This window comes from Python bivittatus, unplaced genomic scaffold (genome assembly GCF_059951505.1).
Source record: "Python bivittatus isolate LINGU-HERP-01145 unplaced genomic scaffold, Pbiv_v1 ctg000160_np1212, whole genome shotgun sequence".
Classification (NCBI taxonomy): Eukaryota; Metazoa; Chordata; class Lepidosauria; order Squamata; family Pythonidae; genus Python; species Python bivittatus.
This window is the reverse complement of record NW_028277076.1, coordinates 9,969,608-9,987,587: the sequence shown is the minus strand read 5'-3', so window position 1 is coordinate 9,987,587 and position 17,980 is coordinate 9,969,608. Positions and strand designations below refer to the sequence as shown.

Sequence of the window (17,980 nt, the reverse complement as noted above, 5' to 3'; positions counted from 1 at the left end):
TTGATACCTTGCCTCTTCTCAAACAGCTTAAAGGAATATATGTTTCCCCCAGTTTTATGCTTCACAGTACGAATGTTGTCAGGCAGGATAAGCTACTAGATGTCATTTGTTTATTTAAAAGGTTTATTTAGCTGCCCATTTTACAAACCACAGCCCGGGGTGGCTCACAAAACAATAAATATATATATTTAAAGAAAACAGACAACACAATAAAAACTCCCAGCACCTGGGGGAACACTCCTACCTTGATGGGGGCTCCGGCCTCCTCCTCCACTTGTGGGCTGCAGTTCTGTGGGCGACCACTAGAGGGTAGCAAAGATGAGGTCTGTATCTGCGGTCCATCTCTCTGGGTTGCTGGTCCAACTGTCCGACAGGAGAAACAAGTTTTTTTCTGACGTTCAGTTGGAATATGATACCAACTGTTGCTATGGAATAAGGAGAAGACAGGTCTTGTCTTCTGTGGACCTTCCTTTCAGGCGGTTGAAGAGAACTAGCATATCCCCCGTCAAGGATCTTCCACGTGGCAGCCTTAAGCTGCTTCTCTGCCATGGCTAAAGTGGCTAGAAATGAAGGTGGTGTAAGCAATTGCTGCCTGGATTACAATCTGTCCCTCTGCTTTGGCTTGACAGTGTTGGGTGATCTGTCTGGATGGCAGTTGGTCTCCAGTTGGAGGATTCCTCTGCAACCACCAGTTGCCTTTCTATAGGTAGGTCTTTGTGAATATGTGGTTTTGGATGAACCCCCTGCTGCTGACTCCCTTCTGCAAGACACTCTTGAACTCCCTCGTCCTTCTGCTTCAGGCAGTCTCCCAAGACCATTTGATGTTCTGTGTCCATGCATCCAGCATTTTATTGGTCCACTGCTGGACCACTGGAAAAAAAATATCGAGTATTTCACTAGTTCGCCAGTGGACCAGGAAAGGAAGTATGGTCCAGCAGTTCACCTGTCCTCCAGTGAACTGCAGTAGACTTCGATGGTGCCTACAAAACTCACCCTAGCTGCTGCTCAACATTTCAGCAGGACACAGGCCCCTTAGATATGCAGGGAGTGTTGAAACAGCTCTCCAGACCACCTGTATTTTCAGGTACATAAGGACTCACAAAAGGCATGAGATGTGGCTCCCAGAGTGAAAGGTACTCAGGCTTTATGTGGGATGGGCCTTCAGAAGGGAACAGGCATCCCAGCATCTAGGATGAAACAGCCCTGGTGGGCATGGTCAATGACCAGAGGCCAGTTGGAGCCAAAGCCTTGCCACAATGAAATAAAGTGCGGCTGATAAGCTGTGTACCACCACTTCAGCCAGTAGAAGGTGGAAAACCCATCAGAGCAGAAAATACAACTGGAGGTTGCTTTTGAGGTTGGCTGGGGGTAGGCTGACCACAGCTTCATGCATTCCTGTCCTTGATGGGGTACTTAATGGGGTACTGTCACACTGGGGTAAGCAGGACATATTTCTCAAGGTTGAAAATACTCAACGTCTTCAACTCTGCTCAGAACTGGATGCAGGATTTGAAGTGGGGTCTGATCAATGTGGAATGAAAGGGAAGCACTGTTACTTTTTGCGATTCTAGGCTTTGATTATTGCAGCTTAAAATTGCATGCACATTCTTTGCAGAAAGAAGGGATCCCAAGAGTTGATCCTCCTTTTCTGGCCAGAAAAACTCAAGCAAATGAAATTCCTCTGTTCAATGGCCATTTCTAATCTCTGGAGCTTGGGGGGCCTTATCTTCCTAAAGGGCTGGGGACTCCCTGGAGGCAGCTCCAAGGAAGGATGAGGTTCCCTTCATGGACTACTGTGGCTTGCAGCCTCTGCTTTCTCATCTTGACTCATGCATCAGATTATCAGTAGCGAAAGGCGTGTTAATTTCAGAGAGTGCATGCTTAAGCTCACTCTTATCTACCCCAGGCATCCTAGGTATTTCTGATTACTGTAACTCCCCTGAGCTCCAGCCTGCAGGTCTAGTGTCAGGGGCTTTCTGTTCTTTGCTACCCAGCCATGGTTCTTCTCCATAAAGAACGGGCCCGTCTAGTTCACACAGTATGGTTTGTTTTGTGGGGTTTAGATGTTGTGTGACTCCACCAAATCATGGTTTAGAATTAGATGTGTGCCAGGTAACTATGGCTTCTTCAACATGATTAACCATGACTTGATGCAGTGTCCAAACAGTACACCAAGATTTAGTTGACTCTTTAACTCCGGGTTAACAGTACAAGAAGATTTAGTTGACTCCGGGTTGGAGCGCTTGCACTCGTGAGACGCCAGCCCGCGGCGTTAGCAGGTCGTGTGGAGCGGCCACCGCGTTAAGCGCACAGGCAGATGGCTGACGATGAGGGGAGGGGCCCGGCCTGCCGAGGCACGGGGGTCTTCCGCCGATGAAGGCGGCCTTTGGGGACAGCGGAGGCGCCGAGCCTTCATCTTCGCCAGCAGCCTTCGCTGCTCCGCGGCGCTTCGGGGACACGCGGCCGGCCGGCTGGCCGGCCGGTCCCCTTTCGGGGAGGGGAGCACGCCGCCTCTTTTCCATCGGCGGGCAGAAAGGGGCTGGGGGGCGTCCCTCCCCTTTAAGGGTCGCCGCCGCTGTCGCCGGGCGAGCGCAGCCGGGCCGGTCGCTGCGACGCCCGCGCCGCGAGGACGAGGAGGAGGAGGAGGAAGGCGGACCACGCAGCAGCAGCAGCAGCAGCTGCGGCAGGCGCGCCGAGGAGCCGGCGGCGGAGGGAGGCCTGGGCTGCCTCGCCCCTCGCCTGCCTCCCTCCGCCTCGCCGGCTCCATCCTTGCCTGAGCGCGCCGCCGTCGCCCCTGGAGCAGCCGCCTCGCCGCTCCTCCTCGGGGGGCTCGCGGAAAGCTCTCCCGGGCGCGCGCCTGTCCCCGGAGTGCTTGGGCCGGCGAGCCAGGAAGGACCCCGCCGGCCCGGCCCGGCCCAGCATGCGGCGGCTCCGGAGGCTCGTGCAGCTGGTGGTCTTCTGCCCGCTCTCCAAAGGCCTGCAGGTGAGGTGAGGGGGCCGCGGGCGGGCGGCCGGGCAGGGAGCAGCCGCGGGGCGGGGGCGGGGGCGGCCTCGCCTCGCCTCGCCCGCTCGGGCTCCGCGGGGTGTCCAGCCGGGGCGCGCGCGCGGCGGCGGGAGAGGGGTCGCGCGGGCCGGTGGGCGGGCTTCGCTGGGGACGGGGCGCCGGGCCCCGGCTTCCTCCGGCCTTCTCCCAGCCCGGCTTCCTGGTGGGGGACCGGGCCGGTTGCGGAAGCGAGGCCAAAGGCGGCGGCTTCTCTGCGCCCAGAGCCGGGCCGCACCTGCGACGAAGCCGCCCAGCCCTTGCACGGCGGGGCCTGCTCCCCCCCCCCCGCCAAGCCCTCCCGGATGGCAGCCGCCCCGCCGCGCTTGGATTCGCACGACCCGCCGGGCCAAGGCATTTGGGCGCGTTGTGGGAAGCCAACCGTGGGCGTGTTGCGCGGTGTGAGCCGGGCCATCGCGTGAAATCGGGGCGCGCGTTATGATTCGTAGGAGCGTCTGTGATTAATATGAATACGCATTATATTGTGGGCTGGTAACCCGGGTTTAGTATGTTGTGTGAACCCAACCCACCGTCCCCAAAAGCGGATCCTGTCCGTCTCGGGCGAAGCTGCTCTCGGTCCTTCCAAGCCTGGCGCCGCGTCCTCTTCGCGGGGGCTGGCGAAGGCCGCTCGCCTGGCCCTGCGCAGCTACCTGTCTACGGCGGACGGGAAAGGGCCTGAACGCTCATTGTTCCCAAATGGATTTCTGTCATTTTCTTGTACTTGTTCTTTTCTAGAGCTGGCTGAAGTTGGCCCAAAAGTTGAGACTGCATTAAGCAAGCAAATAAATTTTTGCAGACCTAGAGGGAAAGTAAATCAGTTGCAATGCAACTCGTTCTGCTACTTTCATTTCGTTTCTTAGCTGCCCAGGAAGGGGAAGTTGTAGATACTCTGACAAGGGGTTGTAAACGTCCAAAGGTCTAAAATGAATGTCAGGACTCTCCTAGAAGTGAACTTCTAAAGGAAAACCAGGCGCAGCACTGTGGATTCCTCAGGAGAGTTCAGAAGCCAAGCCTCTCTCCGGCCCTTCCGTCTTTAGCCCAGCAAAGGAAAAAGGTGGTTTGCTCCTGGGATTTGCAGGGTCAGAATGCAAAGGAGGCTGGAGTCCTTGGCAACCCTTTCCCCCCACAAATTCTAGAAAATTTGAGCACTTCCTACCAAGAACTCTGTCAGGCTCTGTGCTTGTCTGGAGATTGTCCCTGCTTTCCTCCCTGTTATTTTTATGAAACATAATCACCAACTTCAGAGAAGAATCACACCTGAAGTTCATGGTGAGTGAAAAGTGCTCCACATATGCTCAGGGACATTTTCACTGATTCTGTATATTTCTGCTGTTGAAAGCCAGTCCTGGAGTCAGGGACTCCGTCCAGATCCTAATTTGGGGCAAATCCTTCTCCACTTTTGAAATACTGCTTTTTGTCTCTTCTCTGAGGTCCTTTTTTGATCTTCGGCCTAAAGATACGCAACCAGCTGTCTGAGCCAAGCCTTGGGGGGCAAGGTAGTCTTACCTGCCCTGAATCCAGAAGACACGGGGAAACATTTGTAAACACAAACCTCCCCTCCGTTGTTGAGAGAAAGAAAATGGAATGTGCAGGACTGTTACCAAGAGCGAGAGCCCCGACTTTGTTTTCCCCTCCGTGGGCATCAAAGTAAACGGGACAGAAATACCGTGGTGGTTTCAGAACAATTATCTTGGGGAGTGCAAGAGGATCGCTCCGCCCTGTCCCTTTTCCTTCTCCACCCACATCTTCTATTGCCGACCCCCTTGGCCTCCTCTGGGTCTTTGGAAGACCCCTTAAGGAAACCCATCTCCCAGTCATCATGCTGGGACTCTCCTTCTCCCGCTAAAGGTTAGCCCTGACATGAAAGAGGGAGAGAAAAGGGCCTTATTCTGCTTTACTCAGATCCCACCTTGAATATTACATTTCTGGGCACTGCACTAAGGAGGTGTCAGAGACACCAGAGTAGGTTTGGAAAAGGCAGTGAAAAGTTCTCTGAAAAGAAATGGGTATATTTAGACCTAGAGAAGGTGGCTGCAGGAGGCAGCATGGCGCCCAATTAAAAAACCCTGAAATTACCTGTATAGTTACCTATATAGTTGCATAGTTACCTGGCACACATCATGGTCTCATGATCCAGCAGGCAGAACTTGGAATGAGCGATTTAAATGCAGATTCCAAGTGAATGCTAGAAGAAACAGTGAGAGCAGTTTGATGATGGTGCCAGCGGCCCAGAGGGGAATTGGCTCCCTTTTCCCGGAGGCGTTCAGCTGAGCCTCGAGGGCCCCCCTGCAAAGATGCTTCAATGGAGATTCCTGCACCAGGCAGGAAGGTGGACTTTACGCCTTGATGGCCCCCTCCAGGATATTTACCTATTACATTTTAACATGTTTCTAATTCTGCTTTTCCTTGTGAAATTACAAAACAATTTAAAAATTTCACCGGGGGGGGGCAATAATGCCTCCCCCCAGCATAATCCAGCTTTCCTCCACTTGGTGCTTTCCAAGTATGGGACTACAGTTCCCATGATCCCAGCCTGCAGATTAGCTTGTTGCCTGGTGGGAGGGCTCTTGAGCTGACATAATCATCTTTCAAGGGTCATTTGCTGGAGAATTGGCAGTTCCCACAAAATATTAAAAATCCAGCTTCAACCACAGGATATTAAAGATCCAATTCCTGCCAAGAATTTTTTTGAAATAATTTTTATTAAGAATGATGATTAAACAGATAAAAACTAATACAAACTCCAAACCTAAAAGAGTAGAAAGAAAAAGTGCAAAAAAGGAAAAAAAGAAAAAGAATATAGAATATAGAATAGGAAAAAAAAAGGAATATAACAAAAAAAAAGAGAGTAACTTTTCCCTTTGCCTCAACAAGTAGTGTATAAACAATTTTAACAACTTATCACTTTCTCATAAAATACAACAATCTCTTCATCCCATATCAGATCTCTTATCTATTAACAGATCCTTAAAACCTTGTCATTCAGTCCTGGTCAGCAAAAGTCCATTAAGGGTTACCAGAAATACTTGATCAAATAAACCAACTTTATATTCCTTCTCTTTACTTTTAACAATCTTAATCTTTAATCCCTTCAAATAATGTCCTAGAATTTGATTTCTTTTTTTCTTTGTCTCTTCTCACCAAGTCTTTCAAAACTTTAACAGGTCTCCTTTGTAAATCCAATATAGGAAAATTATCCAAGATAATCCTGGTTGGTTACTTGTATGTCCCTTTTAATTATTAAAACATCAGCTGTTTTCATTTGTACATCCAGTATTTCATCTTTTTCCAAATCATTCTTGTAGCCTTGCAGCCTCATTTTTAAATCCACATTCAGATCTAATTCAGTCTTATCCGGTAGAGCTTGTTCCTCTTCCATGACATCATTCGCACAGATTCTATCTGTGATGGCAGACATCCTTAAAATTAACTTCTGAGTCCATTGTTGTTCAGTACATTCAGTGTTAGGGAATTTTGCTCTATTCTGAGTTAGCAAATCAGGTTCTTCTCCTTTAATTGTAACCTTTATTTCCTTTTAGCTCCCTTTAGTGTCCAACCTTCAAAGTGCATCCTATCGTGGGTTTTTTTTTCCAGAATTCAAACACAAGCCATTTTCCCATGAGAAGGAATCATTCAATTAATTTCAAAATCCCATTTCAAGTCCACCTAGACCCTTAGTCCATTTATAACTTTCCAGAAACAACACTCTAATCACCCTTTTGCTGTTAATTCCCCAAAATTGCTAAGTCTTTAAAGTAGCACAAAGTAGAAATGTTTTCTTTCGTTAAGGATTGAAGGAGATTCACCCAGTGAATGCCATCAAGCTTGCTATTCTGAAGGTTCTTAATATTTAAGAAACAGTAAAGTTATTCCAGAGGTGTTTAAGGAATGAAGCTCAGCCAAGCTCTACGTCCATATAGGCTGCATTACGGCTGCGAGCATAGATGGAATCCCTCAACTCCCAGCCGACCACAAAAAACCCAGTTCTTGGGGTTTACTTGTGAGAAGCAGCTGTACCGAGTACATGTGGGCTATCCCACACTCTCTCCTTCCTCTGGAGAGATTTTGCCAGCCAGGATCAGTCCCTGACCGCTGATTGTTGCCGTAATATCATCCCTGCTCCTTCGAGGACGTCTGGCCCACCATGTCCTCACTGAACGTCCCAATTCCTGCCAAGAATTGAAACCATTTCCTCAGTATCTAAGTCTGTGGTTAGACGTTAGAGACATGTGCCCAGAACGTGCATTGCTCAAACCAACCAAATGAAATGGTTACAACGGCTGTGTTCCCCCAACCACATACCCCAGACCCTGCCTAGCCTTGCATTGTGCAAATCCCATTTATTGGCCATAGACACAGAGCTTGTGGTTTAGTGGTTAAGGTAGACTGGAATTAGGGAGTTTCAGTAGAATTGTGTTGAGGTTATTAAACCATCATTTGCATAATTGGGGGTTGTTGAATAAGCAATGATTAGTTGGAGTACCCACACTTTGTTAAAGTCTGATTCAAATCAAGCTTGATTCCTGCTGACCCAATGGACAGATATGGTCAAAAAGCTCCTCCGTACATTTTTTTAGCAAGAATGTGGAATTTGTAATTTTTTTTTATTCCAGTCTAACCAATAGATGTGGGAGTTTCTTGGTAATCTCCCATCTATGCATTCACCAGTTCCAACTCTGCTTTGCTTTCCCTACAAAACCATAAACAAGCAAACCCTGTTCTGACTTAGATGAACCCATCCCCTAAGCGCGTAAAGGAACATGGAGTGGTTTGGGGGTTACATCTGGCAGGTTAAGAAAACAGTTACTGTTTTCAAGTAACTTGCAACACCCAAGCAAATGAAATCTGCTATGGGTTAGCAAGTTGGCAGGATGGCGTCGCCCTCATTGTGGCACGTGGTGGTTCCTGCTCTGCAGAGGGTTATCCTGGTGGCCTGTGGACCAGTGATTTGGGGAAGGGAGAAGATATGGGAGAGACACGAGATAGACATCTGGGGAGGGAACCAGCCGGGCAGGAGAGCAGGTTGTATTGATCTATTGAGAGAAGACACTGTCTGCTCTTTAGCTAATATCTGTCCCCAAAGGAGGGCTCCTGCTTTGTATGCAAATTACTTTTAAAGTGGTTTGATCAACCAATTCATGTGTTAAAAGCCGGCATTAAACCACCGTGATTCTTGACTTGTTTAGTACAAAGGTTGGGTTCACACAACATGCTAGACTGGGCAAAGAACGGGGGCATTTCATGATTCATTTTGTGCCGTGAGAAGCTAGCATTGATGCGGCCTGTTATGTGAACAGCCATCCCTTCAAATCCAAGCATGGGGTATAGCGTGTTCAAAGAACGCAGCCACTGTGTGTTGTTGGTGTGGGCTTAGTCCGTTGAATGACTCCAGCCGGAGAGCCCATCGCAGCCCAAAGGTAAAGATGCTCTCAAGCTGAACTCAAGAGCTGCAACTGCACTTCCTAGCCTTCTTAGTGGTCTTCCATCCAAGTGACCACTAGGCCTCATCCTGCTTAGCTTCTGAGATCAGCCAGGGCCTGCCAGGTGCTGCTGCCACCTCCTTTGCAACCAGCGTGCCCCCAGTAGCTTCCAGAATGGTGCCTCGTAGCCGTTGGGACGTGCTGAGCCCCTTTCTCTCCCTCTGTTTTGTTTCCCCCCCTCCCAGAGCCGCCTTCCTGGCATCAAGGTGAAGTACCTCTTCTTTGCCTGGCTGGGCATTTTTGTGGGCAGCTGGATGGTCTACATGCATTATTCGTCGTACTCTGAGCTCTGCAGGGGACACGTCTGCCAGATGATCATCGTGAGTGTTTCTCTCTGGAAGGGTCACCTCGAAGGCGGAGTGCGGGGCCCAGGGCAGCTTCCGGATGGAGGACTGCTCACTTCACTCTCAGCCATGAGGAAAGGGGAGTTGTAGTCCAGCGCCTTTTGAGAGGCTGTCCTAGAGCCTGGCCTGGAACGGGGAGACTCTGCTGCCTGGGGCGACTTCAGATGGGAGCCGAGGCGATGGCTCGGGTTCTGAACTTTGCCATGATGAGCAAAGCACGTTAGTATTTGTGCAAATGTGGCTTGCAAAGAGAAATTTCCTTTTCGCAGCAAATCTTTTGGGGATTACACAGACAGGCTGCAGTGATCATGGGTTGGGCACTTTGGTAGACTCGCTTCCCAGGCAGGCGTGGTCAGATCGGTGGCCTAAGGCGATTTCTCCTCTGTCTGTGACCAATCCCCAAGTGATTGTGAGCCGAGAGAGGCAACTGGGTGCGTCCGGGATGCCTGATGGAAGCTGGCACTGGCAACACCTGTGGTCTGGCAGGGGGAGGTGGCATTTTCATGTTGTTGCCCCCTCAAGGCCTGGAGGGGCGTGGATGGTGAGCCCAGGATTCACTGGGCCAAGCCTGGGGAGCCCTGGGAGTGCTTAAGGAGTAAAAAAAAGGGGGCATCCCTTTTGCATGGGAAAAATTGGCCTGATTTGTTAGAAACATGGGGCAGCAGGAGGTTTAAGGGGTGGAACAAGTCCACCCATTTTGCCCCCTAAATCCCCATCCCCCCTCAAAAAGGGCACTATATCCAAGAGTGGCCTTGGCCAACCCCATTGACTCATATCAGACACCACGAGAGATAGGTGATCCCTCAAATAACCAGGCCATATGCCATGTGGGGTTTGTAGGCCATTAACAAGCATCTTGAATCACACCCAGAAGACACTGGCAACCAGTGCAGTTCGTGGATCAGAGATGTCACATGGGCATAGTGAGCCAAGCCCATCACTGCCACGTTCTGGACCAGTTGAGACTTCCATGTGATCTTCCAGGGCAGCCCCAGGTAGCGCGCGTTGCAGCAACGGAGCCACGAGGTGAGGGTGTGAGTGACGGTCTGAAGGGCCAGTCCAGAAGGGGTGCATCTGGCACACCAGACAGAGCTGTGCAAGAGCCTTCTTGGTCATAGCTGCCACCTGCTCATCAAGCAGCCACTGTGGGTCCAAGAAGACCCCCAGGCCAACGTTGGAATCTCCCCAGAACTGGGCGGCCCCAACAGCCACGGCCACTCAGTCATGGCAGAACTGAGTTGAAGGCCTTCCGTCCAGGTGTGCACAACTTCCAGGGATTGGGAGAGACTTCCACAGCCTCACTCGGCTGGTCTGGGGCCGAAAGATGTAATTGGGCATCATCAGAATACTCTTGATACCAAACCCCAACCCAGCAAATGACCTCACCCTGTGGTGTCATGTATACGTTGAACTGATTTCTCCAGGAGAACTGATCTCCGCATTGTATTTGTCTGGATATCTCTACCAGATCTAGCCCCAGGATAATCACAATATCTCTGCCAGTTTGAGCCCAAGATGCCATGCAAAGTTCTGCCAACTGTTCTTGGCCTAGCCAGGTGACACCTTCCAAGCTACCCCTTCAAGTTCTCTGAGTGAGCTGTAGTGTGAGTTCAGGAATCAGGCCTTTTCAGTTTTCTGTAGTTGAAGCTTAATACATGGTTATAAAATTGAGCATCTGAAGTGTGGTAATTAATTGCAAAGCTCAACATTCTAATTGAAGGAAACAGGGAGGAAAGTGGCACATCTTTGAAGAGGCGTCTTCCAATCTGCCTTCCGACGTCTCCCTGTTGCTGGTGCTTCTTCAGGCCCTCCAAGGCAGGAGGGTGGCTGGTGGGGAAGCCAGAAACAAGGGGGCTGATTCCTCCTGGGGGATCAGTTGTTTGCTCCATTCGGTCCCTCCCCTTTACACCTTTAGGACGCGGTGCCCCCTCTCAGCCTTCAGCCTGCCCTTTGCTCCTTGCATGGGAATGCCTGAGCTTCTGCCCTCATCCTTTTTCTGCTTGGCCGGCCAGCCACACAGGTCTCTTTGTGGGCGTTTGGGTTCTGCTTCTCGTCCGTCATGACAGTTGCTGCTGACCAGCTGTTCTTGTTTTAGCTTGCTATTAAATATCAAGTTCCTGTTTCTGGCTTCTTCCGAAAACTCTGGTAAAATCTAAAAGGAGGGAAGGCAAGCGAAAAGAGCTTTTTGGACTTTTGCAAAATTAAAGCAAAAGTTCCTGTTTCTGACATCGCTCCCTTCGTGGCGCTCATTGGCAGTGACACACGCGGAGCTCTCTCTGCTCCGATTGAATTATGGTTAAATAAGGATGCACCCAACTTGGAGAGGTTTCACACAGCAGCAGAAACATCTGCCAAAATTTAGAAAAGCAAACAAGATGGGTTTTCCTCTGCTGATTGTGAAATGCCTTGTATCACCTGGTGCTGCAACAGGAAGAAACATTTATTTATTGACGTTTATCAGCCACCCCCCTCCTTAATGACCCTGGGCAGCAACCGAGCAGAACAAGACAATAATCTACAGAAGAACAACTTCTCATGCACCCAAGGGACCGGAGCCATCGGCTTCGAGAAGTGCAAGGAGGGGGCCAAACACACCTCTGCTCATGACAGAAAAGGCTACCCCTCGCACACTTGTGCCGCAGCCCTGCGTGCGAGTGGGAAGGGGAGAGACCCGAGGAGACCCTGAGAGCATGGACCATCTCCTGTTCCCCAAACTGACCCAGCTTTCGCTACAGGCTTGCTATAAGCCACCTTTGCTCCAGGTGATTTCCCACCCTCTGCGTAGCCCCGTGAGGAGACTGTTCTGGAGGCCGAGCTACAAGATGGTTCCCAAATCACCAAGTGGTAGTTCACACTCAGCCCTTATTATTCTCTTAATTAAACACTGCTCTGTGCCACATAAATGGAATTCCAAAACAAACAGATTCTGGCTAAGGCCACAGCTGGATGGTGCCCACCACCCGCCAAGACTGGGCTGCGTCCCTGCAACAGGCCAGAAGCAGAATGGTGCGCAGGCCACTGAGGGTCCTGCCGGGGGGCGCGTGAGTGCTGGGCGTCCTTGCACTAGAAGAGCCTCTTCCCTCTTCTTCCCCAGAATCAGGCTGCCATCCTGGCCTGTTCGAGCATCCCTCGGGCACAAGGGAGACGTGGGAGCCTCCTCCTGCCAGGCCAGCCTGTCCATTTCCTAGCCTGGTGCCATCTCTTTCCAGGGGAGAAAAGTGGCTTTCCATCAGCCGCTCCCTCTTAACCAAGGAACATCCTTCAGTTTGCCCGGGTGCTTTGCTCCTCTTTCGCGGCCTTTCACTCGTTTGTAGCGTCTCAAGAGCTGGGACAGGGCCCTAGAGGTCACCTAGCCCGCACACCCTGCTCAGTGCTGAAATCCCTGGCAGGTGGGCACCCAGCTCCTGTTGCGGTTCATTCCGAAGCCAGGCAGATACATTCTGCACTTCTTCCCCTGCCAATTCTTCCTCAACTTAATGAAACTGAATTTGCTTTCGAAGATTATGTGAAAGCAGAAGAGGATTTTGGTGAATCTGAATTCGGCACACTCAGTTGCGGGGGGCCAAAGGTGGATGCCTGAACGCTGTCCTTTCATTGTAGCCTCCCTAGCTTTCTCGGTCTGCTTGCTCCTGAGGGAAGAAGCCAGGAGAGCTGCTTCCGATTGGCAGCGTGGGCACCCGTGGGCACCCGTGGCATAGATTATTTGCAACAGCAGCTGCCCCTCCAGCAACTATATCAGCAGACACCCCCCCCAACCAGGACATTTGAATTCTTGGATGCTCAGAGAACCACACCGAACACCAGAAGCCCCTTTGGGAGGGGATAAGAATGAGAAACAGCAAGGCGGACTCATAGGCCAATGCTGGTTTATTTGCCTGTCTCTGGCCTCCCTTGCCTTCGCCCTCCGGGACGATGCACCTGTTCCTTCTCGTTCTCAAGGACGTTCTGCTGATTCATCCTTGGCTCAGGGAAGCTTTTTCACTCAGTGATTTCCAGCTACGATCTTAGCAGGAGTTCCTCTCTGCCTTCCTCACAAGAAGCTTCCTGTTGCAGGGAGGGAGATGATGAAAGGCCAGCACAGCATGCCAACCCTGTAAAAAACTGTTAACACCGCCCCCCCTTGCACCATGACAGTCCACAGAGCTCTGTTGCTGTACGTCTCTAACAAGCTTCGTTAAGCTTGCAGCGGAGCGTGGGCTTGAGCAGACTTCTGGCACGCAGAACACTTTTTTGGCTTTTTTATTGGAATCCCCGAGCAAAAAGGAGGCTCTTACTATCTGCATCCATGACTCGTAAACTGGAGCAATCTGCGCATCGCAGATTCTGGCAGAGAAGTTTGGGTAACAGTTGCCAAGGAGAGAGTCCCATTGCAGCGAAGAATTCTGTGCCATCTTTGGGACTCTCATGTTCGCTATTGCTCAAGCTTGCCTGGAACAAAGTCTCCCTTTCTAGTCGCTATCGCTAAACTATCTTGTGGCTTTTTCCTGATGATCTGCGTTGGGCTCCCCCCATCCCTGCTGTGCTGGACCCCAAGCACTCTCAAGGCCAAGAAGTGGCCCGGGGGTGTCTGCGCAGATGTTCCTCTGCCAGCACTTAAGTTAGTTCCTCCGTGAAATATTGCTCAGGGTGGATCTCTGAGTCTCCCCTGGCAAATAATGACCTAAGTGCCATCCAATCCACCTGGCATCCAGGTACCAGAAGTACTTGGCAACAAAACGTTGGTGGTTTGCCATCGACCTCTGAGGATGTTTTCCGACGCCCTACTTTAGCCGAGGGCTGCAGGATTTCCTGGTGATCCCCCATCCCTATGCACGACCAAGTTTAACCCTGCACCGCTATTCTGAGATTAGGAACGGTTAAGGTCCTGCCAGCTATACCCCACCCACGCCCTTGACTGGGTCCCACAATTATTCAGGCTGTGGCAACTCTGTTGAAGATCACATGTCAAAAAGGGAGTGGAGACCAAGTCAAAAACAATTTGATGGACGTGTAAACTAAGTTGACCTGCATTAACATTAAATACAGTCAACTCAAGTACCCCCCATGTGTTTAATCCTTTTCCTTTATTGACACACTTCATTTGCTCTTTATTCAGTAACAACTTTTGAATGGGTTTTGACAGGCAGGGGGTCCTTTCTACTCTTAATATTCAGGCCAGCCACAGATCCTCTTTCTGAACGTGTTTTGACTGCGCTGCCTGCAACAGAGTCTTGCCAGCCAAAACAGGGTCAGGGTCTGGTTGGAAGTTTCCTGGCTGAGCCACTAATGGCCATTTGTGGCCCCACTGCTGGTCATATAGAAGGACCAGAGGCTTCAGATGCATAAAATGATTAATTCTGACATTGGTTTAACAAACAAACAAATTGCTAGCAACTCAAATTAGGTTTTGGCTGTCAGAGATCTGCTGGAAGATACATACCACCAAAAATAATAGATGGAAGGGGGGAAAGTTACCAACATTCACAAGGGCAGTTTGCAAGATGCGTATCACAACTAGTGGTGCCGGGCAGTCCAAACACGCAGGAAAAAGACTCGGAGTTAATTCTTTTTAAGTTTTGTTAACGACTCCCTGAACCATCAGCCGACAGCCCTGCTGGGGTCGCGTTCGTGTGGCATGTACTCCACCCACGTAAGGCAGATCCTGGCACTGCTGAGGTGCCCAACTGGCAGCCCTTGGACCACAAGCATCTTTTGCCCAGGACTCACATTTTTATTTTTAGGGTGACTGGAAGAGAAAAATAATTAAATCTCCTGAATTAAATGTACTGAAAAGTATTCACGTAGCTGTATTCATTAAATGATTCTGCCGACTTGCTGGCTTGCTTCTCAGGAATGCCCACCTCTGCCTCTCCCGGCATTGGCAAGCCATCGGTAACCAGCCAGCCACTGCTGGGGGTGGGAGTCCAACAAGGCTGGAGACCCAGCCAGGGAAGAAACCCTAATTCTGCAAGTCCCAGGAGAAGAAAGGCGCTTTGGAAACACTTGCTTACGCCCTAAGAATGCTTTGCTTTCTAATTCTCTTGATCCTGCAGTCATTTTGTATGTTCAGAGTGTTCATCCTGGAAAGGCAATCTGTCCATCTGGAAAAATAGCCATTCACTGAGCGAGAGGTTGCTCAAAAGGTTTCGGGAGATCTCAACAAACAATGGGGTTTGGGGGTTTTGACACATACAACTGTTAATTGATAAGGGATTTATAATCTGTTTCGTGTGCAACCTACATCCGTGTAACCAGCCTGTCTTCTCCTCCTCCCCCCTCCCCACTTAAATCAGTCTAGCCCAGGGTTTCTCAGCCTTGGCAACGTGTGGGTGGGTGGACTTCAACTCCCAGAATGCCAGAACCCTGGTCTAGCCGCTTCATGCATCTCATCACAACAACTCACAAAAGTTGATGCCTTTTAATAAATTGTGCTAGTTAGAGAAGGAAGGTGCTACCAGGCTCCTCCCAATATGCGTCCCATTTGTCTATTTACAGGGACGTCCCCAGGAGGAGTCAGAAGAGGTCAAGATGGGGCTTATCTTGTTGACCTCTCCCAGCACTCTTTCTTTAATGAGTGATAAACTGTCCAGAGTCCTTTTTTGACTCGGGCAGTTTCTCAGTATCATTAAACAGATAAAATATTTGAAACCTGAGCAGCAGTTATCTCAGGGATTCTCTCTCTCTCTTTCTCAGTGCGATCAATATAGCAAAGGTATCATTTCGGGATCAACATGCAAAGACCTTTGCGAGGACCACACGCTGGTATTTGAACGCTGCCTGTCACCTTCTCCCACCCAGCAGGTAGGTCCTGAGGAACCACGTGAATGTTTCTTTCACGCTATGGACAAATTCCTTTTTTAGAACAGGAGCAGGGCTGCCTCTGGAAAGATGTGAAAAACCCTGTTTTTCAGAAAAAGTAACTTCACAGAACTGAAGGAAATGTAGCCTGGTCGGCATGGAACACTAAACCAAGATACTGTTATCTTTGATTTGTAACAGGGCCCACTGTGGTGTTTCACTGGATTCTGGCACATCTGTCAAATCTTGTGAGGTTTTATCATCTCTTCTCCAAGGTTTTGTTCGAAATCTTGCCCTTAACAAGATTGCCATTTCATTGTATTGTCGAAGGCTTTCACGCCTGGGCACAGAGAGAACTGCTCCTGTCTGTGCTCCTGCCCTCTGAAGATGCCAGTCACAGGTGCTGGCGAAACGTTAGGAAACAAAACTTCCAGAACACGGCCACACCGCCCGGAAGACCCATACCAGCCATTGCCATTTCATTCATTGAAAAATTAATATCAAGGGCCTACAGCTGTTGCCTAGGGTTATCCCGGACACCCCGATGCTCAGAATAACAGGTAGCTGATTCCTAGGTTAGGTTACGCATGGAGTGGGGCAGGATGAGGTTTAGAAGGGGCAGAAGCAACCTGGTTCTGAGAGGTCTCCAAGTGGGAAGAAGCCAGTAGACTGGAATTTCAATAGGACTTTAGCTACTGAGTTTTTGGTAGCCAACACACTTCAGTCCAGGCACCGTTTTGTCGCACCTTGCAGGTCTACAGCGGCCTCTGGAAGGAGAAAGAGGTGATCATCAAATGTGGCATCGAAGAAGCCCTGAAAGCCGACAGCAACCCGGACGCAGATCCCAGGAGAGATGTGGTTCTCTTCAACAAACCAACAAGGGGGACATCGATGGATGAATTCCGGGAGATGCTTCTCAACTTCTTGAAAGTGAGTGCCTTCACAGCCGTGCGTTCTCTCCATTCCTTCGAGAAAACCTGAACCCTTGAACACCCTCTCGAGGGCCAATTCGTACATATGTTTGCGGCATCTGATCTTGCTACAGAATGTGTGAACAGATGCTGGAGAAAAGCGCACTGGGTTGAAGAGAGGGCGTTTTTTTAGGGGGAACGCAATTGCCCTGGCCCCCATGGAAGGAGGGGCCTCCAGATTAAATGTCTGTCTTTGAAATGATGAAATTAATCATGTCTTCCGTCCAAGGCTCCAGGATGAGAGTTAAAAACAATCCCAGGGTTTACTTTGTGCAGTTCAAGGTGCTGGTTGTCACCTTTAAAGCCCTGCATGGCCCCGGGCCAGATTATCTGTGGGACCATCTCTCCCTGAGGATTTCTGCCTGCTCCATCAGGCCGGATAAGATGGGCAAACTCCAGCTCCCTCCTCCTGCCATTGAGCGGGATCCAGACAGTGCACCTTCTGAGTAGCGGTCCCCATCCTGTGGAGCACCCTCCCCCGAGACCCATCAGCCCCCACCCTTCTGGAAGGCTTAAAAAGGTGGCTTCTTCTCAGGGATCGGGTGGGATCTGCTGAGGCTGGAGCAGTGACTGTGGAGGTCTACACCTTGGGGAGTGCTGTTGCAGGGCCCCAGGAGCTGTTTTTGGGAGGTTGGGTTTCTTTTGTTTCATATACAGTGGTACCTCGGGATACGAACTTAATCCATTCCGTGACTCTGGACGTATCCCGAGTTGGTTGTAACCCGAAGCAAATTTTCCCATAGGGTTCAGTGTAAATCCGGTTAATCTGTTCCGCTCTCCAAATTTGGTCGCAACCCGAGGCAAATTTCCCCATAGGGTTCAATGTAAATCCGGTTAATCCGTTCCGCCCTCCGCCCGAATTTGGTCGCAACCCGAGGCAATTTTCTCTTCAGAGCCTTACTCCCACCAAGCCTACTCTGCATTTTCTTTGGAGCCATGCTAACATGCACACCAAAAACCTTAGCAAAACACTGCAAAACACACCACAAGCCTCACCAAATGTCTCCTTGCTACCGCGACCTCGCCCACAGGAAGCCGCGACCGCGTGGCAGCAGGGAAAATGGCCGCGGATCCGGTTCGTAAGTCGAGGCGAGTTCGTATCCCGAGGTACCACTGTATGTGCATCTGTTTGTGTTGTTGTGAGTTGCCCAGAATCATGGTACAAAAGATGGGCAGCTGTACAAGTTTCTTAAATGAATAAATTCCTATTTTATGTGCCATTAATTTCAACTGGAAAAATGAGACACACGGGTTAAGAATGCCTGGGTTACAGACGATCCAGTTAAGAATGGAGCCTACTGTAGCAAAATTTGAGTTAAATGCACAATGATTTGAGTTAAATACACAATACTGTTTATACAGTATTAT

At 50.1% G+C, this 17,980-nt stretch overlaps 1 protein-coding gene and 1 long non-coding RNA gene across 3 annotated transcripts in view; one reads left to right on the top strand and one right to left on the bottom strand.

Moving 5' to 3' along the window:
* The first annotated feature begins 2,322 nt into the window (after positions 1-2,322).
* DIPK1B (divergent protein kinase domain 1B) overlaps positions 2,323-17,980 on the top strand; it is an 18,957-nt gene continuing 3,299 nt past the window's right edge. Inside the window, exons 1-4 of the mRNA XM_088147205.1 lie at positions 2,323-2,983; positions 8,706-8,840; positions 15,537-15,644; positions 16,395-16,571. Of these exons, the coding sequence (XP_088003331.1) occupies positions 2,921-2,983; positions 8,706-8,840; positions 15,537-15,644; positions 16,395-16,571 (483 nt within the window). The 5' untranslated portion in view covers positions 2,323-2,920. The remainder of the gene's footprint in view (positions 2,984-8,705; positions 8,841-15,536; positions 15,645-16,394; positions 16,572-17,980) is intronic.
* The window catches only part of LOC103052452 (uncharacterized), a 21,497-nt gene continuing 12,350 nt past the window's right edge, over positions 8,834-17,980 (bottom strand). Inside the window, exon 5 of one of the 2 annotated variants that reach the window (XR_015797309.1) lies at positions 8,834-11,016. This is a non-coding gene — a long non-coding RNA (uncharacterized LOC103052452). Of the gene's footprint in view, positions 11,017-12,713; positions 12,909-17,980 lie in introns of those variants that run through there. The other variant, XR_015797308.1, reaches the window with a different exon arrangement.